General features: G+C 51.4%; 1 protein-coding gene across 1 annotated transcript in view; it reads left to right on the top strand.

The window, feature by feature from the left end:
- URB1 (URB1 ribosome biogenesis homolog) overlaps positions 1-27,794 on the top strand; it is a 79,017-nt gene that overhangs the window by 44,191 nt on the left and 7,032 nt on the right. Inside the window, exons 22-34 of the mRNA XM_068975463.1 lie at positions 371-1,229; positions 2,072-2,273; positions 2,932-3,115; positions 6,342-6,400; positions 7,904-8,097; positions 9,389-9,499; positions 11,617-11,680; positions 13,564-13,735; positions 14,118-14,220; positions 23,171-23,331; positions 23,769-23,880; positions 25,701-25,807; positions 26,701-26,844. Of these exons, the coding sequence (XP_068831564.1) occupies positions 371-1,229; positions 2,072-2,273; positions 2,932-3,115; positions 6,342-6,400; positions 7,904-8,097; positions 9,389-9,499; positions 11,617-11,680; positions 13,564-13,735; positions 14,118-14,220; positions 23,171-23,331; positions 23,769-23,880; positions 25,701-25,807; positions 26,701-26,844 (2,472 nt within the window). The remainder of the gene's footprint in view (positions 1-370; positions 1,230-2,071; positions 2,274-2,931; positions 3,116-6,341; positions 6,401-7,903; positions 8,098-9,388; positions 9,500-11,616; positions 11,681-13,563; positions 13,736-14,117; positions 14,221-23,170; positions 23,332-23,768; positions 23,881-25,700; positions 25,808-26,700; positions 26,845-27,794) is intronic.

The following is a 27,794-nucleotide window of genomic DNA, read 5'->3' on the forward strand; positions in this document are numbered from 1 at the left end:
GATCGTAATTGCATGTAGCATCTCTGCGTAGCCCCGGCCTGCCTGAATGACCGTGGAGAGCAGTTTCTCTGCACAGTTAGTTCATTCAGCCTCTGTTCATCAGATTCCTGCTGGTCTTGGGGGAGAGGGGCTTCAACTGAGTTACAATCCAGGCCCGTTGGTCTCATCCGGGAGGAGGTGCATTCCAGTGGGGTCACAGCTCTGAGTGGGTCTGGGTTGGGGTGCTGTGGGCACCCCCCAAGAAGGGCAGGGAAGCATGAGCTTGAGGCCGAGGGTGGCTAAGGAAAGCTGCCCTCTGCTGTCTGTCCGGCTCGAGGGCAGCCGCTGGCGGGGCGGCAGCTGAGGCCTCTGCCCTGTGGCTCTGTTCCAGACGCTGGAGGAGGTGCTGGTGGCTGTCCTCAGACACCCCACGCTGGAGGGCTGGTTCCTGGCCCTGGAGCGGCAGGCCCTCCCGCCGCATGCCCTCAGCCCGGTCCTCGTGAAGCTCCTGGCGGCTAGCCTCAGCTTGGGGATCCTTCCACTGCTGGTGGCCAGTGCTCCGGCCCTGCGGAGCCTTGGTCAGCTGGGCCTGCTGGCCAGGTACTCGGAGGCCGTCACCCAGAGTGTCCTTCGTGAGCTGCGCAGCCCGAGGGCCAGCTCGGCCACATTGACGCCGAAGACCCTCCTCCCTCCGCTCGAGGCCCTGCGGGAGCTGCACCCCTACATGGAGGACGCCCCGCTCCGGGAGGTCACCCTGGCCCTGCTGAGCCTGCCCGAGGCCCGCCTGGCCACCCAGCGACCCACCCAGCCCCCCCGGAAGGAGAAACCACTGACCGCCCTCGGGAGGACCCTGGTCCAGCTGCTGAGCAGCCACGCCCAGGAGAAGCCGCAGAGTGGGGAGCTCCTCTGGGCCTCCGAGTATGTGCGGGGCCTGGCGGCTCTGCTGCCCACGCTGGCCGTGGCTGAGCTGGACGCCGTGCTGCTTGGGGCTCTGCAAAGGGAGCCGGCGCTGGTCCCCGCGGTCGGGCTAACCCTGCTCGACGACTGCCTGGCGCGGCGGACGCCAGCAGCCCTGGCCACGGTGGCCCTGCTCCTGCAGCACAGCGGGCCGCACCGGCTGCGCTTCGAGCGCTGGTGCCAGCGGGCCGGCTCCAGACTCTGCCTGCGGAAGGCCCCGGACGACTTCCTCCCCGTCGTCCACGTGTACCTGCAGGGAAGGACGCAGGGGCGCTTCACACGCCCCACAGGAGGTAAAGGGGCGGCTGGGGGCAGCCGGTAGGGCCCTGTCCCTTCCTCCACGTGTGTCCACGCTTAAGCCCTGGAGCCTCATGTTCCAGGGTTCCATTTAGTTCTGTTTCCCCGCTAGTGTCTGCCCCAGCTCCCGAGTCGACTCCGAGTTACCCAGAGGAAGCTGGGGCAGTAGCTGTGGCCACTGGGGGCCAAGGATGGAGCAGCTCCGTCTGGGTCTCGCTAGGGGGAGAGGGGCTCGCCTGGGTGAGGGTCCTTTGCCCCTTTCCCCACCGTCCAGTTGGTTGAGCTTGCTGAGTGGAGCCATTCAGCCGCACCCAGCTCTCTCTCTTCCCCCACTGGTCTCAGATTTGAGGCACTTTCTGATCACCCCAGTTTAATCCCTTTCTGCCAGTATGTATGAATGGCGTTTTGCTCACTGCTCTGCCTCTGTGCCGCACGGCTTGATATCACCAATGACAAAAAAATGCTCTTACAAAGTAAGAGGCCCTCCACTCGTACAGCCTGTGGCTCTCCCTGCCCCTCTCCTATTCCCGAGTGAGTTCAGGACTTGAGTGCTCACCATCTCATCATGACCTTTGAGCTGGGGCCCACGGGGCTGAACGGTCCCTGTGAGGGTTGAGTGTTGACAGGTGGCCAGTGGCGTGCTGCTGAATGTTTCAACATCCGGCTCTCAGGGGAGACTAATGTGTAGCATTTGTCAATTTCCACGGCATCAAAATTCGCTGGGGTCCCACCTCGAGCCACTAGTGTGACCTCACCCAGGTCACAAGGTTCCTAAAGCACTGAGCTGGCTCTGGTGCTCCGTGGCGTCCGACCCTCCTCTCGTTCGTCTCCACCCCAGCTTCCTCCGCTGTCATTCCTGTCTTGAGGAAGGCTCTGTGGACGCCGCTGCAGACCAGGCTTCTCAGTGCTGACGGGCCCCCAGAGTCCGGGCTGCCACAGCAGATCCTGGCCCAGCTGGTCCCGTTTGCCAGATCCAAGGACCTGCGTGCCCTTATGGACCGCTTGCCCAGCTTGCTGCAGACTCCAGCCAGTCACACAAGGTATGAAAGCTCAGCCCTGTCTGATGGCCCTTCCTGTCTCAGCTTCCCCTTCCCTGTAGTGCTTAAGAAACCGTGAAAGTTGCCCTGTGGTTGTGTCTGCCAGTGAGGAGGCAGTTCCTTTGAGAACCCATCTTAACAGCATCCTGGCTGGAGTGAGTCCATATCCATAAGTGGATGGTTCTGAGTCCCTTAGAGCCGTGGTCCTCAATCGGGAGATTTTGACCACTCCAGGGGACAGTTGGCATTGTCTCACATTTTTTTATTGTCACGATATGGGACTGGAGAGTCTAGCTTCTGGCTTCCAGAGGATAAAGGCCAAGAGTACAGCTAAATATCCTGTAATGCATAGGACAGGCCCTTCCCCCCGAAAGAAAGCATTATCTGGCCCCGAATGTCAATAGTGCTGAGGCTGAGATAGCTTGATTAGACAGAGTCTGGACAATATATTCTTTTTCTGGTGTGTTAATAGTGTTTCTCCTCGCCATAAAGTTCTGGTACACCTTTGAAATTTGAGTAAGGGGCAGGTGAAGCCTCTGATTTCTGAGCTTGGGGAGTTAGTTGTAGGGACCAGGACTCAGGGCGTTTCTCTTCTGTGGCCTGTTGTGATGTTGGATTACACCAAAAGCCTCGAACCCTGGACTTTTGTCTCCTGCTGCAGCTGGGTCGTGGCTGACGCCGTCTCAGCCGTCCTGGAAGGGTCGGCAGAAGAGCTGCAAGCCTGGAAGAAGACTCTACTGAAGGCCTGTGTGCAGTGGCTAATTGCATCCTTCAGTGGCAGCCAGCAGGAGGATGGTCCCCAGGATCAGGAGAAGCAAATGCTGCTGAGGTTAAACGAACTGTTGGTAGGTGTTTCTTATTAGGGACCCTGGTTAGATGCATAAGGGAAGGAGGGAGATAGACAGACCGAGGTTTACAGATACATTTAAGCTGGGGGCATGAGTTCAACCTAGCAGGGAATAAGGGGCCATGTCTTAGGGGCGAAAGGCAGGTAGAGGGCAAGCTCTGAAATGATGAGCCATCTTGTGTCAGAAATGGATGTAGAGATTTGTCAAAATGCTTTTTTGTTGCACCTCCTGAGATAGTTATCTGGTTTTGTGTTAGACTGTTAATAAGCTGAATTATATTAATTGATTTTTGAACATTAAACCAACCTTGCATTCCTAGGTTAAACCTGCTCAGTCATGACATATTACTATTTTTATGTACTCTTGGATTTGATTTGCTGATATTTTATTAAGAATTTTGGTATATCTGTCCATGAAGGGTATAAGCTTAAAATTTTATTTTCTTGTAATATCCTTGTCTGGCTTTGAGATCAGGTAATAGCGGCTTGCAATGTGGGAGACCTGGGTTCAGTCCCTGGGTTGGGAAGAGCCCCTGGAGGAGGGCATGGCACCCCACCCCAGTACCCTTGCCTGGAGAATCCCATGGACAGAGGAGCCTGGCAGGCTACAGTCCATGGGATCGCAAAGAGTTGGACACGACTGAGCGACCCAGCACAATCGTGGCCTCAGAATGAGTTAGGCAGTTTTAAAGGCGTTGCTTTACTGTTTTCTGGTGTGCTTTATTTCTGACAGGAAGCCTCTCATTTTAGAAAGTTAATGATTTCTTGGCTGCACTGGATCTTGGTTGCTGCACACGGGTTTTTTCTGTAGTGGCAGGGAGTGGGAGCTGCCCTCTACTCACCGGTCACAAGCTACTCGCTGCAGGGGTTTCTCTTGTTGCAGAGCGTGGGCTCGAGGGCACGAGGGCTCAGAAGTCTCGATTTGCATGCTCAGTCGCTGTGGTGCACAGGCCTGGCAGCACATGTGTCTCCCCAGACCAGGGATCTAACCTGTGATCCCTGCAGTGGCAGGCGGATTCTTATCCACTGGACTATCAGAGACATCCAGAGATCTCGCCTTATTATCTCTATTTCACTGTACATGACAACGTTTCCCTGCAGCTTCTTCGAGGATTTTTTTTCTCTTACATGTCTTAAACAATGTGGTGACGACACGCCTTAGTGTCATATTCTTCAGGTTTTCAGTGCTTTGGGTTCAGTGAGCTCCCTGGTTTTGTGAGTTTAGAGTTTTCATAAAATTTGGAACTATTTACCTGTTTCAGGCCTTCACTCTCTGTCATTTTTAGTGTTACATTTTTGCACAGAAATAATTAACATCCCGAAGGCTAGCATGTGAGGTTTTCCTCAACCCATGGTGTAAACAAAGGTCCATCTAGTCAAAGCTATGGTTTTTCCAGTAGTCATGCATGGATGTGAGAGTTGGACTATAAAGAAAGCTGAGCACTGAAGAATTGATGCTTTTGAACTGTAGTGTTGGATAAGATTCTTGAGAATCCCTTGGACTGCAAGGAAATCCAACCAGTCCATCCTAAGGGAAATCAGTTCTGAATATTCATTGGAAGGACTGAGGCTGAAGTGAAACTCCAATACTTTGGCCACCTGATGTGAAGAACTGACTCATTGGAAAAGACCCTGATGCTGGGAAGGATTGAAGGCAGGAGGAGAAGGGGATGACAGAGGATGAGCTGGTTGGATGGTATCACCAACGCAATGGACGTGAGTTTGAGCAAGCTCCAGGAGTTGGTGATGGACAGGGAGGCCTGGCGTGCTGCAGTCCGTGGGGTCACAGAGAATCGGGCATGACTGAGCAACTGAACTGAATGGTGTAAAGTTGTGTTAAAAGTAGAGCCTTTGACTGGTGTGTCACCGCTGAACCCAAGACTTAAAAGGGAATCCTCAGGAGAAGAGCCCCAGCTGGAAGGTTTTAAGTGTGATAAATATGTTCATAGGTTATAGATCAAGCTGCAGTGCCACAGCACTTCTGTTAAAAGACTTTCAGTTCAATTCAGTTCAGTTGTGTCCAACTCTTTGCGACCCCATGGACTGCAGCACGCCAGGCCTCCAGGCCTCCTTGTCCATCACCAGCTCCCGGAGTCCACCCAAACCCATGTCCATTGAGTCGGCGATGCCATCCAACCATCTCATCCTCTGTCGTCCCCTTCTTCTCCCGCCTTCAATCTTTCCCAGCATCAGGGTCTTTTACAATGAGTTAGCTCTTCACATCAGGTGGCCAGAGTGTTGGAGTTTATAACCTGCATTTCAGACTTACTGCGTTGTGTTACAGGACTGTGAACTTATGACGCACAGGAACCCCACATAGCAGAGCTAGGGGCGAGGAGGAGCACCCCCGAGACCTGGGAGGAGCCGAGCTGGGGAGGCGGGGGTGCGGGGCTCTGCCTCTGTAGAGATTCGTGTTCTCGGGGCATGCTGCCCTCCTTCCCCAACTTTGCTGTCCCCCCTCCCTCCTTTTTAACAGACTAAAATTTTTAGAGCAGATTTAGGTTCACAGCACCATTGAGCAGGAAGTACAGAGTTCCTGGGTGCCCCCACCCCAACACATGCACAGCCACCCCGCTATCAATAGCATCCCCATTGACCTTTGCTTGTAATCGAAGTGTGACTTCCATATTGTGCAATATAGGATCATGAGTGTGTAGTGTATCGTTGGCAAGTACACACCCCTTTGCCCCCAGAGTCCTCCCCAAGGTTTTCATCATTCCAGAAAGCTCTCTCGTGCTTTTCCTGGTCTGTCCCCTCCCCACCAGAGCAGCCACTCTTGTGATGTGATGTAACGGAGCGTGTTTGGAGACTGTCTCCACGGCGGGGGCTGTGGGCCTCTGACGGGCCTGTGAGGGCGCAGTGGTCTTGCCCTGGGTGGATGTTCACTCTTGTATTTAAGCAGTCACATGTGGCTGCACCTGTGTGTGTGTGTGTGTTGCAAATCAGTCAATTCTGTTCAGAGTGGTGGACAAAGGGGAAGTTACAGGACTGTTCGAGAATTTCCTTTCGGTCACTGGTGACCAAAGGTATCTAACAAAATGACAGAAGTGCTAGTGGAAATAAGAATTTTTAAAAATCAAAGGAAGAAAGAACTGCTTGCTTTTGTGAGTTGCTTCGGTAACTGTATTCTATACTTACCGAAGGGCTGTAGTTTAAATCCCATGTCCTCTATTTTAAGTTAATTCAGATATTCTACACATATTTCTCACTCACTTTATTCCTAGAATTCACTTAAGGAAGTTGACCCTGGTGATTGGCAGAAATTTGTGAAGACCGGACTCAAGTAAGTCGAATTTGTTTTCTTGGTGCGGCTGAGTAAGGCAGTGAGTGTCTTTGCTGGGGGCGGGCTCGGAGCTGTTTTTGCATGAAGGAGGTGGTGGAGCTGGTGCCGCTCCCCTTTGGGGCGGAGGAGACGGCAGCGCTGGGGAAGGAAGCTCCCTGCCCCACGTTATGCACATGCTTCTAACGAGGGTGAGAGAAGCAGCCTTTGAACAACCAAGTATTTGTTTAAAAGCCAGAGGTGTGCAGAGAGTAATATAGTGGCACCCAGATCTAATAAAGACTGACAGCTTTCTCTGTCCTCATGGACTCTCTTCCCTCCCTCGTCCAAGTGTCATCCTTCTGAGGTTGACTCTGCCATGGACCAGTGTTTTTTGTGTTTGACATTGTACACAGATGTATCAATTTACCGTCCCTTTGGTGCACTCAGTTTTCTGGTGACCGTTGTTGAGACCCTTGTTGGTACACGGAGATGATCCCAGTCGTTCCTTCCCGCTGCCCGGGGGCATTCTGTCTTCTGACTGTGCCCCATTCATTCAGCTGGTCCCTGCTGAGGGACGGAGCCCCCCCTTTCTCCTTCCCGCCTCCCTCCCATCCTGACAGTGAATGTCTCATGGCTCCTTGTGCCCGCGTGCCGGATTTTTCTGGGCAAGGGGGCACTCACTGGCCCTTACTGTGGGCACAGCTTCAGTTTTACTAGATTTTTCCGTTTGTTCCCCAAGATTTTCTTGTCGTAACAGAGTGGAAGCTCATTTTGTCCTCGCATCCTCACCAGCAGTTCATGCGGTCAGACTTTCTTTTTGGCACTCAGGTAGTCATGAAAGTGTCTCGTTGTGGCTCTAATTTTCATTTCCCTAATTATATCCGTCGATCTGAAATGGAGAAACACTAAGAAGGAGATAAGTGAAGGCAGATCAGAGGGTAATGGTAACCGAGGCTTGCCTTCGTGACCTGGCGACATTTCTTTGAGTCTTTGGTTAATTTGTGTTTCTAGAATGCTCACGGAGTACCCAGTGCTTCTTAACAATGTTCACATATGACCGAAACCTTCTTTCCCAGAGCGTGATGCTATCATTTCCTTCACTGGCTCTGAAGGGATTTAAGATGAGAACTTCTGAGCCGTTAGAGGGGCATTCTGAGGAGCTGAAAGGAAGGAAGGAGGCTGCCCCGATAGGTGGGCTGAGGGTCGTCTTTATGCAGGCTGCCTCCTGGCATCTCAGCTAAGCAGGAAGTTCACTGGGCGTGTGCACTGTCAAGAAGGGGAGCAAGGTCCGTCCTGCCCTTGCTTTCAGAAGCGCTCCCTGTGACGCGTGCCGGCTCGGTGTGCGTGTGCGAAGGGTAGTCGGGGTGATGGTGAATGACTGTGTGCTCTAGAATTCTCACCTTTGACCTCAAAGGTGATCTCCTTTGAGGTCATCGCGGGATGATCTCCTTAATATAATGCTGAGAAAAAAAAGGTTTTCTTATTTTTTGTGACGCCGTTTCCCCTTTGGTTCTTGCCTCCTAGGTTTCGGTATCAGGACTGCGCGTTTTTGGAAGCCCTCCGTGCCGCCATGCAGCTGTTGTATCTCCCAGAAAGCCCCTCGTGCTCGCAGCTCATCCAGCTCCCGGTGGTCCACATGATGCTCACCCAGCACTCCCTGTTCCTGCCCACCCTGCTGAGGGCCGCAGAGGAGGAGCCCACAGACAGCCCCGTGAGAGGTGTCTCCTCACCCCACGCCCCACTCCAGACACACAGTTTCTTTCCGATTCCATCAAACTGACTGTGCACAGGAGCTTAGCACCCACGTGTTCCCAGAGCTGGGGAAGCGTTACCCAAGCAGTATCCGAACATCTCACGTGGGCTTCCGGGGTGGCTCAGTGATGAAAGACCCACCTGCCGATGCAGGAGACGCAGGTTCGATCCCTGGACTGGGAAGATCCCATGGAAGGCTTCCTGGGGTGGTCAGTGGTGATGAATCTGCCTGCTAGTGCATGAGGAAGATGCCCTGGAGAAGGGACTGGCAACCCACTCCAGTGTTCTTGCCTGGAAAAGCCCATGGACAGAGGATCCTGGCAGGCTACAGGCCACAAGGTCGCATAGAGTCGGACATGACTGAGCAGCTAAACAACAATGATAATCTGAGCATTTCTATCAGATTCAAGCTCTAGACTTGTTTCCTCTGGCTTCCGGTCACATAGCAAACACACACCTCTTCTTAGAGCCTATTCTGGCTTACAGGAGTCAGGTTTAAGGCCTTCTCCCATATCATGAGTGAGTGTTACAACCTGGGAGTTACGGAAAGTTAGGAGGGGGTGTCTGACTTGGCAGAAATTGTTCAGCTGTGTGAGATGTCTTAATGTGGTGACTGAAACATTGATCAAGGGCGAAGGGTTCAAAGGTCCCCGTTGCTGGGTCCCCACCAGGGCCTCCTACAGCCCCGGCTTTGGCTCCTTCCTCTCCAGTTCACTGAGTGCCTACTTTGCATGGTGAAGGCTATGGGAGACAGCAGAGGTCTGACGGGTCCTGCCCTCCGGAAGTCACACCCTGTTGTTTAGAGACAAGTTGACATGTCCTAAGTGTGAGAGATCACTGCAGAGCCAATTGTCATAAACTGCTGAATTGGAGAGAACCATTACCAAGTTCCTAGTGTAGTCAGTAGAAAAACATCAAAAGGCGCTCCCCCTTTTCCAGCAAGAGGAGAAATACTAGAGATTTTGGTAACATAATCATGGAGAACAAGGTTTGGGTTTTTTAATCTGTTGGCTCAAAGCTTGGGAGGAGACTGAGGAGAGGCTGGTACCAAAGACCCAGGGAGGGAGATGGTTGTCAAGAATCTTTTATTTAAAAAAACAAAAACGTGGGGCAGGACAAGGTGTGGTTCTCAGCCCAGTGTTGTCCAGAGAAGGGTGTCTCAAGCATCTCTGTTCCCAGAAGCACTTCCTCCTCGGCTGGGAGTCTGCGCCTGTGCAGCCCTGCACTGCTGGGCAGCTCCGTGGTGTTTTCTTCCAGAAGCGCTGGTGGAGCTGATGGCGGTGGTGGTGCAGCTGTGCCCCTCTGTCTGTGCGAGCAGCCACTTCACGGTGCTCCTTGGGGCCTACGGTGCCTCACTCAGCATCCTGGGTGAGTGTGGGGATGGGGGGTGGGGCCTGGGGGTGTGGGGCAGGGCGCTGTGGCTCAGGAGAGAGTGGGGACCAGGGGTGGGACCTGGGGGTGTTGGGGCAGGGCACTGTGACTCAGGAGAGAGTGGGGACCAGGGAGGTGGGGCCTGGGGGTGTGGGGCAGGGCGCTGTGACTCAGGAGAGAGTAGGGACCAGAGGGTGGGACCCAGGAGAGAGTAGGGACCAGAGGTGGGACCTGGTGGTGTGGGGCAGGGCACTGTGGCTCAGGAGAGTGTGGGAACAGGAGGTGGGGCCTGGGGGTGTGGGACAGGGCGCTGTGGCTCAGGAGAGAGTGGGAACAGGAGGTGGGGCCTGGGGGTGTGGGGCAGGGCGCTGTGGCTCAGGAGAGTGTGGGGACTAGGGGTGGGGCCTGGGGGTGTGGGGCAGGGTGCTGTGGCTCAGGAGAGTGTGGGAACAGGAGGTGGGGCCTGGGGGTGTGGGACAGGGCGCTGTGGCTCAGGAGAGAGTGGGAACAGGAGGTGGGGCCTGGGGGTGTGGGGCAGGGCGCTGTGGCTCAGGAGAGTGTGGGGACTAGGGGTGGGGCCTGGGGGTGTGGGGCAGGGCGCTGTGGCTCAGGAGAGTGTGGGGACTAGGGGTGGGGCCTGGGGGTGTGGGACAGGGCGCTGTGGCTCAGGAGAGAGTAGGGACCAGAGGTGGGACCTGGTGGTGTGGGGCAGGGCGCTGTGGCTCAGGAGAGTGTGGGGACTAGGGGTGGGGCCTGGGGGTGTGGGACAGGGCGCTGTGGCTCAGGAGAGAGTAGGGACCAGAGGTGGGACCTGGTGGTGTGGGGCAGGGCGCTGTGGCTCAGGAGAGTGTGGGGACTAGGGGTGGGGCCTGGGGGTGTGGGACAGGGCGCTGTGGCTCAGGAGAGAGTAGGGACCAGAGGTGGGACCTGGTGGTGTGGGGCAGGGCGCTGTGGCTCAGGAGAGTGTGGGGACTAGGGGTGGGGCCTGGGGGTGTGGGACAGGGCGCTGTGGCTCAGGAGAGAGTGGGAACAGGAGGTGGGGCCTGGGGGTGTGGGGCAGGGCGCTGTGACTCAGGAGAGAGTGGGGACCAGGGGTGGGACCTGGGGGTGTGGGGCAGGGCGCTGTGACTCAGGAGAGAGTAGGGACCAGAGGGTGGGACCCAGGAGAGAGTAGCGACCAGGGGTGGGACCTGGGGGTGTCGGGCAGGGCACTGTGACTCAGGAGAGAGTGGGGACCAGGGGTGGGACCTGGGGGTGTGGGGCAGGGCGCTGTGACTCAGGAGAGAGTAGGGACCAGAGGGTGGGACCCAGGAGAGAGTAGGGACCAGGGGTGGGACCTGGGGGTGTGGGGCAGGGCGCTGTGGCTCAGGAGAGAGTGGGAACAGGAGGTGGGGCCTGGGGGTGTGGGGCAGGGTGCTGTGATTCAGGAGAGAGTGGGGACCAGGGGTGGGACCTGGGGGTGTGGGACAGGGCGCTGTGACTCAGGAGAGAGTGGGGACCAGGGAGGTGAGGCCTGGGGGTGTGGGGCAGGGCGCTGTGGCTCAGGAGAGAGCGGGGACCAGGGGTGGGGCCTGGGAGTGTGGGACAGGGCGCTGTGACTCAGGAGAGAGTAGGGACCAGGTGGTGGGACCCAGGAGAGAGTAGGGACCAGGGGGTGGGACCTGGGGGTGTGGAACAGGGCGCTGTGACTCAGGAGAGAGTAGGGACCAGGGGGTGGGACCCAGGAGAGAGTAGGGACCAGGGGTGGGGCCTGGGGGTGTGGGGCAGGGTGCTGTGACTCAGGAGAAGGTAGGGACCAGGGGGTGGGACCCAGGAGAGAGTAGGGACCAGGGGTGGGACCTGGGGGTGTGGGACAGGGTGCTGTGACTCAGGAGAGTGTCGGGATCAAGGGGTGGGACCCAGGAATGTGGGACAGGGTGCTGTGACTCAGGAGAGTGTCGGGATCAAGGGGTGGGACCCAGGAGTGTGGGGACCAAGTGCTGTGACCTGGGGCTGCAGTGACCAGGGTGTGTGGCTTCGGGGTATGGGCACTGGCCACTGTTGCCAGAAGTATATGGGAGGCCTCGAGAGGAGCCACCAGGAAGCTTTCTAAACTGACCCTCAACTGACTTCAGACCAGAAGATCTTACTTCTCCTCCGGGCCTATGAACAGAACAACCACAGCCTCGTCAGCTTCAGGTGGGTGCCGGGCTGGCGATTTCAAGCAGCAGACCCTGAAGGCCCTGCACAGGGCGCTATACACCCGGGCAGGCCTGGGGGGGTAAACGCGTGTAGGGGACTCCTCTGCTCACTCTGCAGCGCCAGCGGGCCTGCTCTGCCCTCTGCCCATGAGGACGGCCCCTGAAGGCCGGGCCTGTGTGCGCTGGGCGCCCCCGCTGGCCGATCATGTGTGTGTGTGTCTCCCTCCCGACTTAGGGGTCGTCTAGCTGATTTTCCTGAACGCTTTTCGCTTCGTGCTGGCCTGTAGGTGGGAGGGACTTGGGTATGGGTGTGGGGAAGGAGTGGGGCGTGCTGGCTGGGTGTTTATTCCACTCTCCTCCCCGTCTGTGTGTGCACACGTGTGCGGTATCTGTCTCTTTTCTGTCAGTCTTTCTCTCTGTGTCTGTCTGTCTCTCCCAGGTTCCCAGGGGCTGCTTGCTCCTTGGCCAGCGCAGCTTTGAGCCCAGCTCCCCAGGGCCCGGGGCTGTTCGTAGGCAGCATCTGAGGTCCTCTTTCGCTGCCCTGGTCTCTTGTCTCCTTAGTTTGAGACCAGCACCCCAGCCTCTGCCCAGTACAAAGGAAGAGCTCTGTGTACTGAGACAGGAAGTTAGCTGACTGGGCCAAGAAAAATAGTTCAGGAGAACTCTTCAGGGAAGGGGGAAAATATTTCCCTTCTAGAATACTTTTTTTTTTGAAGATTAAAGATGTATTAACCACCCCCACTGCCCATCCCCCCCCCCAAAAAAGACAACAAACAGTTTAAAAAACAAACAACAACAAAAAACCCTTTTCTGCATCTTCAGAGCACCCAGGTCGTGAATCAAACATTCTCTCTCCTCCCCCCACCCCACAGCCTCACCCTCTTGCTAGCCTTGCAGTTGGTGCTATATCAGTTGTATTCTTTCTGGAATAAACAGCCCCTGGGTAGGTGAGGGAGAGGAGAGAAAACAGGAGCAGTTGCACTCATGGTGACGAGCAAGCCGTCTACCCAGCCACCCCTCAGCATCAGAAAACTCCTCTCAGGTCACAAAGTCCACAAGGGTGCCCCCGGCTGCAAATGGGTTCAGTCACTTTCCAGGAGGAAGGCAAGGTGACCTCACTGGGCAGTTTCCGTCACAACCGGTGGTGTGAAAAGTGGAGATGGGGGACCCTAGAGGTGGGGATGGCCCACAGACTATGTGAGCGCTCCTGGTCTGCTCACGGCTGTATGGGAATGGGGAAGGGTTTATATAAGTAGAGCATTATCGAACTGCCAGGATCCTGCCGCTATGTCCAACCCGGACTCTCCAGATTTGAATTCGTGCTCTGCCACTTACCAGCTGGGTAGGGGACCAGCTGGGCAGGGGACCAGCTGACCAACTTCCCAGATCTTCTATGTCTCTTTTCCCCCAATACGGATAATAGTGCCAACCTCATGGGATTCTTGGGCCCCCCTCATAGCTCAGTTGGTAAAGAGTCCACCTGCAAGGCAGGAGACCTGGTTCGATCCCTGGGTTGGGAAGACCCCCTGGAGAAGGGATATGGCTACCCACTCCAGTATTCTGGCCTGGAGAATTCCATGGACGGTATAGTCCATGGGGTTGCACAGAGTCGAACATGACTGAGCAACTGTCACTTACGGGATTCTTGTGCAGATTAAGTGGATTAATACACAGACTTAGACGAGGGCATGGCACATCGTAGCCCCTCTGCAAGCGCTGGCCTCCGTCATCCCCACCCTTATCGTCTTCAACCTCTCCATCACCCCCACTCCCCCTATGTTATGATGGGGATAGAACATCTTACACCTGGCATGTCAGCTGCCCAACAAAGCTGCCTACAGTGGTCTCCACCATCATCACCTCTGTGACCGCCGGCTCTAGGGTACTGCTGTGGGGCCCAGCGGCTGTGGAGCATCAGAAGACATGCCGGAGCCTGGGCAAGTCGCTATGGCAGCAGCCAAGCGTCGGGGACATCCTCCGCCTGCTGGATCGCGACCGCATGATGAAGACCATCCTCCACTTCCCCCAGAACCGGAGGCTGCTGCCCCCCGAGGTGCGGGGGCCCCTGGGGCGGAGCCATCCGGCTTTAGCCGCTGTAAAATATGAGTGCTGTTTTGCTTGTGATTTGTTCATTTTTTATAAGTAAAACTGGAACCATTTGCAAAGGTATAGAGACAGAACCCATACCCATCAGCCATCTTCATCAGTTGTCAGCACTGGCCACACTTAACTTCATTTATAACTTCTTTCCACAGAGCAAATATCAAAGGTATCATTTCATGTACAAGCCCTGTTTGTTTTCTATATAAGAAACATTTTTTTTAGTGCACTTGAATATTCAAAATAATTTGAACTCTAAGTGATAGTGGGCAAACATCCGCATGCTCTCACGTTTACGAGGCTGAGCTGCATGTCTCTGTCTCGGGCTGTTTCAGGACGCACAGGAGCCGATATTTAGAGACCAGAGTGCGGTGGATCTCGGGGACCTTTATGACCCCTGTTTCCTCCTTCATCTCTTCAGTGAACTGACCCGGCCAGGTAACTGCAGTCTTCCAGAGTGGGTGGAGGGATCATAATTTTTACCGTAATTACCAGTGCGTGTGTGCTTAGTCGCCCAGTCGTGCAACCCTGTCGGCTCTAACCTGCCAGGCTCCTCTGTCCGTGGGATTCCCCAGGCAAGAAGACTAGGGTGGGTTTCCATTTCCTCCTCCAGGGGATCTTCCTGATCCAGGGATTGAACCTGCGTCTCCTGTGTCTCCCTCACTGGCCGGCAAATTCTTATACTGTTGTGCCACCTGGGAATCCCGCATAATTACCAGATTAGGACCTTAATCTTGAAAATAATTCTTGAAGGATCTTCAACTGCCTTCTCACCTTTTCTTTCCAGCGATTTTCAGCAAAGTAACAGTTAATGTTTTGAATACACAGTTGTTTTTTTTTAATTATAATTTAAAAATCTGGGTCTGCCTTTGATGTTTTCCTAATTGTAATGGCAAGAGCCTTTTCTGAGTTCTCACTGAAATGAGAGATTTTGTCTTTGACGATGAGTGAGAGCCTGCTAAGGTTGGCTTTCTCTTGGTTTAAGTATATTTTTGAAACGGCCTTTGGTGTCTGCTACCCTGAGGGTGGGAATCTTCACGGGTGAATGGGTCGGGGAGAGAGAAAGAACAGAAACCTGTCCAGGTGCACACTGGTGAAGACCGGGGTCTGTTGGTGTGGGCCATTTCTCAACTGTTGGTGTGTAATGCTGTCTCAGGATGGTGTGTATTGCATTTTCCTAATAGCTAATAATGTTGAACATCTTGTGACTTACTTGCCATCTGTAATCTTTTTTGGCGAAATGTCAATTCATGTCTTTTGCCCATTTATTCTGATGGGTTTTATTTGTTTTTACTGTTGGGTTTTGAGGGTTCTTTATATATTGTAGGTATGAGTCCTTTGTTTGATATGTGGTTTGCAAATATTTTCTCCCAGTGTGTAAGCTTATCTTTTCACCTTCTTAACACCCTTCTTCAAAGAGCAGAAGTCTTCAGTTTTGATGAAGTCCAGTTTATCAGTTTTCCCTTTTATGGGTCAAGCTTTTGGTGTCAATTCTTAAGAACTCTTTTCCCATCCCTCCGTCCCAAAGGATTTCTCCCATGTTTATTTCTGAAAGTTTCATCATTGTAGCCTTTACATTTCAGTCTGTGGCCTCTTTTGAGTTAATTTCTGTGTAAGGTGTGGAGTGTAGGTCCAGCCACAGATGTTTGCGGTTTGCCTGCGGATGTTCTGATCCAGCCCCCCCTTTGTCAATCCACCATCTCTCCTCATCCCTTCTCCCACTGACCACCAGCCAGGGGAGTCCCGGCTCCCCTGCACTGACACTTCCTGGCTGGGAGGGCAGGAGTGGTCGTTACCGCTCGTCACGTGGCCCCAAGCGGAAGCCCCATCCATCTGCTGTGTTAGGCTCCCTCTGATGCATCGTGGGGACCAGTCAGTGTGCTGCCTGAGAGGGTCCCTGATATCTACCTCCTGGTTGCCATGGCCACGTAGATTAGGTGCCCTGGGAGACCAAGCCTCGCTGATCACTCTTGTGTTCTCCTTTTTTAAATTTGATATCCTTTTTCCCCCCTGCCATGCAGCTTGTGGGATCTTAGTTCCCCACCTAGGGTTTGAACCCTGGGCCCACGCAGTGAAAGCTCTGAGTCTGTAACCACTGGACCACTGGGGCTTTCTCTAAACCTGACATCTTTCTATACTCAAATGTTGCTCCTTGTGACCAGATTTGCTGATCCCCCACCGCTACCCCTCGGTTCCTCTCAGAAGAAAGAGAGGGCTGTGCTCTTAGAGCAGACCCTTGCCTTGGACACCAGGTTCTGTGGCTGAGCTGAGTCTTTTGCAAGAGAGCAAGAGCGAGTGTCAAGTGGTGATGATGGCCAGCGGTGGATTACCAGCGACTGGGGGAGCCGCGTCTACTGCCCTCTTTGATTCCCCCATGCCTTGGCTGTGCTGGCTAAGTCTGTTCCTCATCAAATACGAAAATAGATTGTCCACAGTCTAAAAATGTGATGCAACTCCAGTGAATTACCGCAAGTCATTTAGTCTGTTGCCCTGCCTTTCAATAGAGCGTTTAGGAGGCAAGGCAGAGGCTTGGAAAACACTTTAATAGAGAAGTAGTAAAATCAGGACTGTTGTTCTCAGGATCTTGAATATTGCCCTTTTGGGGCAAAGGAGGGTAGGGGAAGGACAGGATCTGAAAGGCCTTTTGTGGAGAGAGGCAACTAGTAAATGGCTTTTTCAAGTTAGGGAAATACAGCCCATTTTACATTTTATTGTTATAACATTTGCAGAGCATGTCTACCAGAAAGGATTTGCACTAGCTTAAAATACTGGTCACACTACGATCATTCACATTAAAGTAGAATATTTTAAAAACTGTAGAAATAGGCGAATAGAAATGCAAAACCAGCACACCGAGAAAAACTAGGTCATTAAGTTTTGCTTTGGGCTACTTGCTTATAATCCAGAACAACCACAACAGAAAAATGGAAGCAGAATATTTTAAATAAATTTTTATCATCTGATAAAGGGAAGCACACGAATTCATCAGGAGGGGAAAACTAGCCGTAAAGGGACAAGTTGAATAAAACAGAAGTCTGTGAACAGCATTTATAATGGCCAAAGGCTTATTGTGGTTGCATTAAGCCATCAATCTTTTTTTCATATTGTTATTTTTTTTAAGTTATTATTGCATTAACTTTTGCCCTGGTGGATAAGTGACCATGAACAATGTTTTAAATAAACTTTTATTGAAGTGTGATGTATAGAAACCCATACAGGTCATATTATATATCTGTGAGTTGGGTGAAACCCCTAGTCAGATCAAGGAACATAATCCGCAGCCCCCCAGGCCCCTTGCTGGCCAGTACCCCTTCCCCCTCAGTAAGGGCCAGTGTCCTATGCTTGAAGTTTATTCAAATGACATTAAACACTCTCTTTTCTTCTGTAGAAGCCCCATTTACCCACATTGTATTTGTGAGGCTCATCCATGCCGTGTGTGGCAGAAGTTTTTCACGCATGTTTTTGTTTCCCGAGGTGGCACCGGGGTCCTTGTAATCCTAAATCGGGTGTGTGATTGGTTTTTGGTGTCGTGGCCAGGCTTGAGAGAACCAGTCTCAGCTCTGTATGTCAACCCTTTGCTGAAAGTGGGAACCTGTTTCCTTAACCTTGCTTCTCTCCTTTGAGTCCTTGGCTGAGAAGCAGGGCCAGCCTTTTGCAATGGCAGTGACAAATGCTCGCACAGCAGATGCTTGTCCTCGGGAGAACCAGGCCGAGCCCTTCAGTCGCCGTTTCACAGAACAGAGAGGCGCCTGTGCGGTTCTCTCTAGGGCCCTGGACGGGGCCTCAGTGGACCCTCCCTGGGATGCGCCTTCCTGGCCAGGCCGCCTCTAGGAAAGGGTGTGAGAGGAGGTGTGAGGAAAGCTCCTGAGGCTCTGACAGCACCTCTGTGCTGCCACTGAACCCCTTAAAACATGAACTGCTTTGCATTTTAATCCTTGATAATTGTCCTGGTTAAGCCAGGACAAATTTGTTGTCACCAGGGGAAATTGCTATTTTTGAGGTTCTTAAACAAAACGACTGGTATTTCTGTTTTTTGATCACCTTTTATGTTTTCAGCTCTCAAGGGACAGCTCTTTTCCATACGTTTTACAAAGCCAAGACTTCCAGAGAATAGCAGATCCCACAGAACATGAAATTGACTTTTTCTCATGGACATATGAAAAATCCTTTTGTCTTTAAAGTGTCCGTGATTACTGCTAAATACTCACTATTTTTAGTGAGTAATATTAAATGTTTAGAATGTTCTCTCTCCCAAACTTATTCTATTTATGTGTTTATATTATGTATCAGTAGGTATGTAGGTGTATCTTAAATATATCTCATCTTCCCCAAAATAGTATAATTTTATCCCTCAGTTTGATGCTTTGTAAAGCTTTTGAAAATTCCTCCCCCCATCAGAAGTAGTCACTTGTTAGAAATGAGAAAAGTTAGTGTGTAAGCTGTTAGAGCAGAAGAGTCTTCTAATTTTTCTTTTTCCTTTTACTTTGTTTTCCTTCCAGTTTTACTGAGATATAATTGACATCAGCACTGTATAAATTTAAGATATTCAACATAGTGATTTGGCTTAACACACAGGATGAAATGATTACGGCAGTCAGCTGAGTGAGCATCCAACACCTCATATACAATAAAATTAAAGAAATATTAAAAATGTTTTCGTTGTGCTGAGAACTCAGCATTTACTCTCTCACCAACTTTCATAGATAGCATACAATAGTGTTAATTAAATTTATTGTGTTGTGCATTATATCCCTAGCACTTATTTATTTTATAATTGGGAGTTTGTATGTTTTGACTCCCTTCATCACTTTTCCCTCCTATCCCTTGCGTCTGGTAGCCACAAATCTGATCTCTTTTCCTCTGGGTTCGTTTGTTTGTCGTTTTTCTTTCTTTTCTTTTTTTTAAATTTATTTTACTTTACAGCACTGTATTGGTTTTGCCATACATCAGCATGAATCCGCCACGGGTGTACACGTGTTCAACTATAGTTGACCTACAGCATTATTAGCTCCTGGTGCATAACAGAATGATTTGCTGTTTCTGTACATTTCAAAATGATCGCCGCTCCCACCTTTTACTTAAAATCTGCATCTTGAGATTAAAAGTGGTTTCTGGTAGACAGCAGACACTGGGTTTTGTGTTTTCATCTAGTCTGACCATGTTACTGTTATTCCGTCTTGGTCATGTCTTTTAATTTCAAGGCTGCAGTCACCATCCACAGTGATTTGGGGACCCAAAAAAATAAAGTCTGTCACTGTTTCCATTTTTTCCCCCCATCTATTTGCCATGAAGTGATGCTTTTTAATTGGAATGTGTATACCATTTAATGTTGATTATTGATCTGATTCCAGTTTATTTATTGACTTTTAGCAGTAAGTAGTTTGTGTGCTTGTGAGTGTATGTACGTGTGTGTGTGTGTGTGTGTGTGTGTGTTGCTTTAGGGTTTATTAAATATATATTCAATGTATTGTGGTTTACCTGCAAGTGACATTATACCACTTCATGGATAGCAGAAGCACCTTAGACTAGTATCTCTGTCTCCCCTCCTAGCTTTCATGCTATAAGTATCATAAATTTTCCATCCATAAGTTAAAGATTTCACAATATGTGGTTATTTTTGCTTCAAGCTGTCAATTACCTTTTAAAGGGATTTAAATATTTTATGTTTATCCCATAGTTATCATTTCGTGTTCTCTTCATTCTTTAATTTCCATCTTCTATCATTTTCCTTCTTCCCAAAACACTGCTTTTAAGAATTCTTAAAGTTCATGGCTGTTGGTGATCCATTCTTTCAGCTTTTAAAACGTCTTAACTTCTGAAAGACTTTCATGGGGTGTAAAGTTCTAGGTTGACAGGTTTTTTCCTTATCGTATGTTAAAGATGTTGGCGCCTCGATTCTAGATTGCATTGTTTCTATCACGGGGTGTAAAGTTCTAGGTTGACAGGTTTTTTTCTTATCGTGTGTTAAAGATGTTGGCGCCTCGATTCTAGATTGCATTGTTTCTATCACGGGGTGTAAAGTTCTAGGTTGACAGGTTTTTTTCTTATCATATGTTAAAGATGTTGGTGCCTTGATTCTAGATTGCATTGTTTCTATCACGGGGTGTAAAGTTCTAGGTTGACAGGTTTTTTTCTTATCGTATGTTAAAGATGTTGGTGCCTTGATTCTAGATTGCATTGTTTCTAACAGGAGATCTGCTGCCATTCCTATCTTTGCTCCTCTCTATGTTTTGAGACCACTTTTAAGATTTTTTTAACCATTGGTTTCAAGCAATTTGATTATGATAAACTTGAGTATAATTTTATTTATTTATTTATTTTTTACTGTCTTGGCCCTGTAGGTTTGTAGTTTTTCTAATTTGGAAGAGTTTTGGCCATTATTTCTTCATTTTCAGGGACTCCACTTCCACATGTATTAGCCTGCTTGAAATTGTCCCACAAATGCTCATGTTTTTAGAATTCTTTTTTCTCTCTGTGTTTCTCTGTGGTTCAGTTTGGTTAAATTCTGTTGTGTCTTCAAGTTCACAGATCTTTTTTTCTGCAGTGTCTAATCTTCTGATCAGCTTATCTAGTACATTTTTCTTTTTTGTTTGTTTTGTTGAAGTATAGTTAATTTACAGTGTGGTGTTAGCCTCAGGTATACAGCAAAATGATTCAGTTATATAAAAATACATCTATTCTTTTCCCTTATAGGTTATTACAAAATATTGAGTATAGTTCTTTGGGCTATAAGGTAGGCCTTTTTTCCGTCTTATATAGTAGTGCATGTATGTAAATTCCATACTCCTAATTTATTTCTCCTACCTGGTCGTTTGGTAACCATAAAGAAGGTCATTTTCTTTTTTTAAAGAGTCCACGTATAGGCAATACCATATGTTATTTCTCTCTCTCAGGCTTACTTCGGTTAGTATGATAATCTCTAAATTCATCTCCGTGTTGCTGCAAGTGGCATTTTGTGCTTTTTTATGGCTAAGTAATATTCCATTGTGTAAATGTACCCCATCTTCTTTATGCATTCCACTGTTGGGGGGTATTTAGGTCGCTTCCATGTCTTAGTTACTGTGAGTAGTGCTGCAGTGAACATTAGGGTGCATGTATCTTTTCCAGTTATGGTTGTCTGCAGGTATATGCCCAGGAGTGGGATTACTGAATCATATGTTAGCTCTATTTTTAATTTTTTAAAGAAACCTCCATTCTGTTCTTAGTGCTTGCACCAGTTTACATTGTCAACAATTCATCCAGTGCATTTTTCATTTCAGAAATTTAAAATTTTTATCTCAAGAAGCTTGACTAGGATTTTCGTATCTTCCGTCTCTCTACTTAACACACCCCGTCTTTCCTGTAGCTTCTTTTTATTTATTCGTGTATTTTTAGCTGTGCTGGGTCTTCATGGCTACGCGGCCTTTTCTCTAGTTGTGGCGTGCAGGCTCAGTAGTTGTAGTTCCCGGGCTCTAGAGCATAGGCTAAGTGGTTGTGGCCCACAGACTTAGCTGCTCCAAGGCAAGTGGGATTTTCCCAGGCCAGGGCTCGAACCCGCGTCTCCTGCATCAACAGGCAGATTCTTTACCACTGAACCACCAGGGAAGTCCATCCTCTAGTTTCCTGAGCATGAAGAATTCAGTGCTGCTAACTTTATAAATGTCTTTGTCTACTAATTCTGTTATCTGTGTCATTTAGAAGCCATTTCCAAATAGTACGTTTTTCTCTTCACAATGGGCCATGTTCCTGCTTGTTTGACTGTCTGGCAATTTTTATTGGAAGCCAGAAATTGTGAGTTTTACCTTCTTTGGGGCTGGGTATTTTTGGTATTTTGGTGAAATGTTGTTCAGCTTTGTTCTAGTACACATTCAAGTTTCTTAGAAATGGTTCGATCCTTTCCAGTATTGCTCATAAGCTCTGTTAGGTGGGACCAGAGCAACATTTAGTCTGGAAGGACCTTTGCCACACAAGTGAGGTGACATGCCCTGAGCCCGGTGCCTTGTCCCTGGGTGCTGTGGGGACTTGGCCCTGGCCGGTGGGAGCCTGGGGTTGTCGCTGCTCAGCCCTCTGGGTGGTTCTTTCCCAGCCTGGGGTGGCTTGCTCATGTGCTCTTGCCGATGGGCATCCTCTCAGTGGGGCACTCCTCTCGGGCTTGGCCTCATGAACTCCGGCCACTTGGCCTCCCAGGCCCCCTCAACTCAAAGCTGCCCGGGCTCTGCCTCGGCTTGCCCTGCTGTGCACAGCCTGGGAACTCTCCAGGTGTGTAGCTGGAACAATCGGAGGGTCGCCTGGTTTCCCATCTTCAGGGATCACCGTCCTCTGTTGCTCCATGTCCAATGTCTTGAAAATCCTTAGTTCATGCCTTCAGTTGTTTTTTCAGTTGGACAGATGAGTCTCTTTCCAGTCTCTCTCCTGGCTGGAAGTGGAAATGCTGGTCCTTCTGCGATATGGTGTGAGAGCTGAGAAAGGGGAGGGGACCCGCACCTAAGCGGCTTCCAGGAGCTCTTGCTGCTTCTGAGGAGGAAGAGAGCTTGCATGATGCGCGGGTCCCCGTCCCTGGTGTGACTCAGCCCTGTCACTCCCAAGGCAAGGACTGCAGGCACACCCACAGGTCCTCCACCTTGTGGTTCCTACACTTTTGGACAGCCACCCATTTGAGGACCGTTATGTGACTATATGGCTGTTTGGACTAAGAAGTAGCTATTATCATTCTTCTTCTTGATTTATTTTTAGCTTTTTCTTTTGTTTAAACTGTGGACATTATCTTTTTAAGTCTTAAACTTTGGGGAGAGAAGAGAAAAGAATAAAGAGTTTGACTTGTAGAAAATATTATCAGTAGTGTATATCTATATATAGGTTTGTTTGTCTTTTATTGATAGTACATTCCAAGATCACTCATCTGACTGACTACGCTGGCTTTTCCTGCTGAGTCCCTTCCCCCTAACCTCAGGCTTATTCATGCTGGGACCTCAGTGGTGGGTCCTGATGTCACCTCTGACACCTCTGAACCTCTCTGATGTTCTCCGACTCCTCGGGTATTTGTGAGAAGTGATGAAGGAGACTTCGTTGGGATTTACAAGTGTCTCAGAGACTGAAGGCGTGTGATCGTTGCTGCGGGAGGGGACAGTCTTTTAGAGAGCCACAGCAGAACCTAAGGGAGCAGGAGGCGGGGGAGCTTGCATGTCTGTGTCTGGCACGCACACATGTTGCTGATGATGGTAAACTGCAAAAGGAAATGGAACTCCGTGTTGCACACGTGTCATGGAATCAGTGTGTGTGTGTGTGTGTGTGTGTGTGTGTGTGTAGTCAACGCTGTGTTTTATCTCCCTCAGAATTTGTGGTGGATTGTTGGAATCAGTGTGTGTGTGTGTGTGTGTGTGTAGTCAACGCTGTGTTTCATCTCCCTCAGAATTTGTGGTGGATTGTAGAAAATTCGTGGATTCAAATGCTCTGGGCCTGACTGTCGCGGCCCTCAGCAGCTACGACCCACACATGCGCGCCGCAGCCTACGCGGTGCTGGCGGCCTACTACTCGCAGCTGGAGGGGGCACGCTTCCGGGAGCAGCCCCAGGTGAGCGGGGCTAAGGGGGCCCGGTGAGAAAATTTCCTGAAGAACTCAGAGGCGTTGCCCAGAGACTCTGATACAGAACCAAAGTCTTGTCTCCTCCTGGCGGGGCGGGGGGAGATGCCACAGGTCATCTTGGGTCCTCAGCCTTGGGTGGTAGACAGAGGTCTCCCCTTACAAGAACTCTTCCTATGTCATGGAGGGCAGAGCAGTGCTCATTTCTGTCGACTGGTTCCTTGATCTGAGCTCAGGTTACAGCAGCTGTCACCCACGACACACAGAACCTCAGAAGCTGTGCTCTGAGGTGGTGGTGGGGGGTGTGAGCCCCTGGATGTGAGGAGCAGGCCACCCTGTAAAGCCATGGATTAGGCCGCAGGAGACAAGGCTGGTCACAACTGTTCTGCAAAATTTCCCCCAACCCTGCCCTTTTTCCTGCTTTTAAGGTGCTGTACCTGTTGGATGTGGTCCGGAACGGGATCCGAACCAAGAACATGAGACTCACCTTCACCCTGGCTCTCTTCATTGCCAAGGCAGCCTTGCAGATTTTGAAACCAGGTACCACTGCTAGAATCAGGTAGGGGCTAGGTGGAAGTTCTGAGGCTGAGCGAGCCCATTTGGTGGCGTTAATCCCACTGGCATAACCGGTCCACAGCATGTGTGTGAGGGTCACAAGTGCAAGGTGCAAGAGAGTGTGTGTGAGTATGATGCGGGACAAGTGTGTGTTCCTATCTGCCTGCAGGTGTGTAAAGCTACAGGAAAGGCAGATCACAGCTCCACCAGAGGGCCAGTTGAGGGAGTCACCGATGTGCTTGGAGGGGGCCTGACGCAGAGGCCCTGTCGGTGCTGGCAGCCGCACTCCAAGCTCGGGTGTCAGCGTCAGCACAGCTCACCAGCGGGATGACAAGCGGCCTGTGGGTCCCTGTGCCCGCGTCACCAGGGCGCAGAACATGGCTCCGCTTGGTCCTCACAGCCGCCCACTGTTGGGGTGGTCTGAGGACGAGTCAGTCTATCATGGGACCTTTTCTTTTTGTCACTAGTGAAAAGTTACAGAATGTTGATGTCGTTAGGGACCACAGGGCTCTGCAGGTAACCTGGTTGTTTTCAGACAAGGAGACAGCCTTCCAGCTGAAGGTTAACCGCAAGGTTAACTCGCTTCAGTCATGTCTGTCCCTTTGTGACCCTATGGACTGTAGCCCGCCAGGCTCCTCTGTCCATGGGATTCTCTAGGCAAGAATACTGGAGTGGGTTGCCATTTCCTCCTCCAGGACATCTTCCTGACCCAGGGATTGAACCCGCATCTCTTAGGTCTCCTGCATTGGCAGGTGGATTCTTTACCACTAGCGCCACCTGGGATCCCAAATAGTTTGTCCAAGGCCTGGCAATTAGTCTGCAGTCAAGTTACTGTTGGAATTCAGATCTGATTTTCATCTGCTCCTGTATCATTTTTATTACTTTTTTTTTTAACCTTAGAAATTATGGGAGGGAAGAAGGTAATTAGCCATTTAGATTCTAAAGAAACAGGCTCTTCAGAGAAAATATACTAGCCGAGGTCACGAGCGATAGTCTTGGCCTCCCATCCAGTCTGTGCCCCTCTGGTGAGCTGTCCCACATCAGACCTCATGTCAGTGCGGGGGCTCAGGAGAGCGGTCTTGGATGGGCTGTGAGGCTGCAGGTGCTTTGGATAAATGCGAGATGACAGTCCAAGGGTGAGACCAGGGGAGGAGGTGTCAGCCCTGTCTCATCCCAGAGCCAAGTGACCCAGGGCAGGTCTGAGCCCCCTTTGCTGTGGAAGCTCCCTCAGTGGGAGGCCGATGTGCTGGTATTCGGTGTGGTAGCCCGCACTCTGCCCACCAGCTGATTGGAGCTTCGGCTGATGCCTCGGAGGGAGTGGTACCAGCAAAGGACTGGACATCCCCAAGCAGTTCCTGAGCCGTGAGAGAAGCCCTTATGCCATGTAGACCTAAGGTGTCTTACTGTATTTTAATTCTTGAGAACTGATCACCTGGATGAGAATTAGAAAGCCCCGTGGGGGCAGGGATTTCTGTCTGATTCCCCCCCCCCCCACCAGGACCCCACTCCCCGACTCCACCTGGTCATGGAGTGTCCTTTTGGCACCATCCTGAGTGACAGACAGGCTTCCCTGGTGGCTCAGACGGTAAAGCATCTGTCTGCAATGCAGGAGACCTGGGTTTGATCCCTGGGTTGGAAAGATCCCCTGGAGAAGGAAATGGCAACCCACTCCAGTACTTTTGCTTGGAAAATCCCATGGATGGAGGAGCCTGGTAGGCTACAGTCCATGGGGTCGCAAAGAGTCGGACATGACCGAGCGACTTCACTTTTCCTTCCTTTGAGTGACAGCCTGCTTGTGTTCACAGAGGAGCGTATGTACATGAAGATCAACAGGTTCCTGCTGTCCCACGAGTACCTGAATATGAGCAAAGTTCCAGGCTTCTACCAGTTCTTCTACAGCTCGGACTTCGAGGTAGCACCCTGCCCTGAGGTCCGCGGGGCTCCCAGTCTCCTGAGTGGGATGCTCAGCCACTGCACCAACTCATCCCTGCGGAGACCTGTCGGCTGCAGAGCGCAGGCTGGGGTGGAGTGTGGGGGTCGGGTGGGGGGCAGGCGGGCCACTCTGCCCTGAGGTCTGCAGGGCTCCCAGTCTCTTGAGTGGGATGCTAAGCCACTGCACCAACTCATCCCTGCGGAGACTTGTCGGCTGCAGAGCGCAGGCTGGGGTGGAGTGTGGGGGTCGGGTGGGGGGCAGGCGGGCCTGCCTGTGAAAGTGCTTCCCAGTCCACACCGTGATTCTGGGGTGACTCCTCAGACCTCACAGACTCTAGAGGCCTCGAGTCACAGCCTCTTCACAGTTATTTTCTGGGCGAATCACAGGGTTGACTACTGATGTGCTTTTACTGAACATATGAGCACAGCTGAGGTCTTCCCTGTAACTCAAATGGTAAAGAGTTCTGCAATGCAGGAGACCAGGGTTCAATCCCTGGGCCAGGAAGATCCCCTGGAGAAGGGAATGGCAACCCACTCCAGTATTCTTGTCTGGAAAACCCCATGGACAGAGGAGACTGGCGGGCTACAGTCCACGGGGTCACAGAGAGTTGGACACGACTGAGCAACTAACACTACACTGAGCACAGTTGAGCGTGTAAACGTGACCTGGTCCTTTATTCCTGACCCAGAGAAATGGAAGCAGAGAGAAGAGAGGGAGGGTTTTTAATAACAGACCCAGAAACAGAGGGTCGGGGGCTGCCATGCTGCAGTCTTCACCACCCCTTGAAAACAGTGGTGCTGGAAGAGTTTTCAGGGAAAAGAAAAAAGCCTTCACAGGTTTAATGACGGTCTCTTGTTTGCGGGGCTTTACAGCAGAAGACGGAGCGGGAGTGGGTGTTGGGGCTCCTCCGCCAGGGAATGCGGGACATACACTGCTTCAAGCTGTGCGCCAGGCGGGGCGTCCTCCACATCGTCCTGTCCTTCTTCAGCAGCCCGCTGTGCGACGAGGCGGCCCAGGTAGGCGCCCCCAGGGGCTGAGGGCTGGGGGGCGCCTTGGCTCAGGGTTCCACCACCTGCAAGTCCCGCCCCGTGGACCCTCACCTGACCACCTGCTTCAACATTAGCTTTCTGCCTGGGCCCAGGGCCGGCGGGGAGGGAGGTGGATCGTGAGGAACCAGGAGGCTCTGGGCAGCCGAGAGCTCTGGAAACACAACTGAGGCGCTTCCAACCCGCACAAGCCACCAGTGTGTCACGTAACACAGAGAAACTGCAGGTCATCGGACCTTGGCTGGGAAAGGAGTCGGGCTTTGAAACCGCCTGCCTCACAGCTCACAGGGAGTCTGCACCTGAGTTCTGTCCCTGGAGCAAGAAATCATGTGGAGTGAAACGTTCACTAGGAAAGGCCTGTGGGGTTTTGATGAGTTTGTAGCCTGATCAGTATCTGTCTCTGGCATCACCTAAAATATCGGTAAAGAGGAGTGAGTCTGCATAAGGGGAATTTGAGTACGGTAGATTTCTACTTTTTATGGCATGTGAGAACTCTAATGCACCCAATTAGGGACTTCGGCGGTGCTCCAGTGGTTAGGACCCTGTGCCTCCACTGCAGAGGGCATGGGTTCAATCCCTGGTGGAGGAACTAAGATTCCCATATGCCATGTGGTTTGCCAAAAAAAAAGTATGGGCGGGGGCGGGGGCGGGGGTGGGTGAGGAAGCACCGTGTTAACAGTTCCAGTGAGAGTCCCATCTCTCTGTCCTCTCCACCTGGTAAAATAGAGGCGATGAAATGAGCCACCAGCAGTTCATGGGTGGACTAGCAATGTTTCTTCACTGTCCCACTCAGGCTGCCGGGATGCGGGGCCGTGCAGTTTCCGTGCCACGTCTCCCCTTGTGATGGATTAGCGGGTGGGTGTCCCCGGGCTGGCGCTCTCCCTGCGGCCGTCTGTGTCCTCTGGCTGTTACGGCGGGGC

This window comes from Capricornis sumatraensis, chromosome 1, assembly GCF_032405125.1.
Source record: "Capricornis sumatraensis isolate serow.1 chromosome 1, serow.2, whole genome shotgun sequence".
Lineage (NCBI taxonomy): Eukaryota > Metazoa > Chordata > Mammalia > Artiodactyla > Bovidae > Capricornis > Capricornis sumatraensis.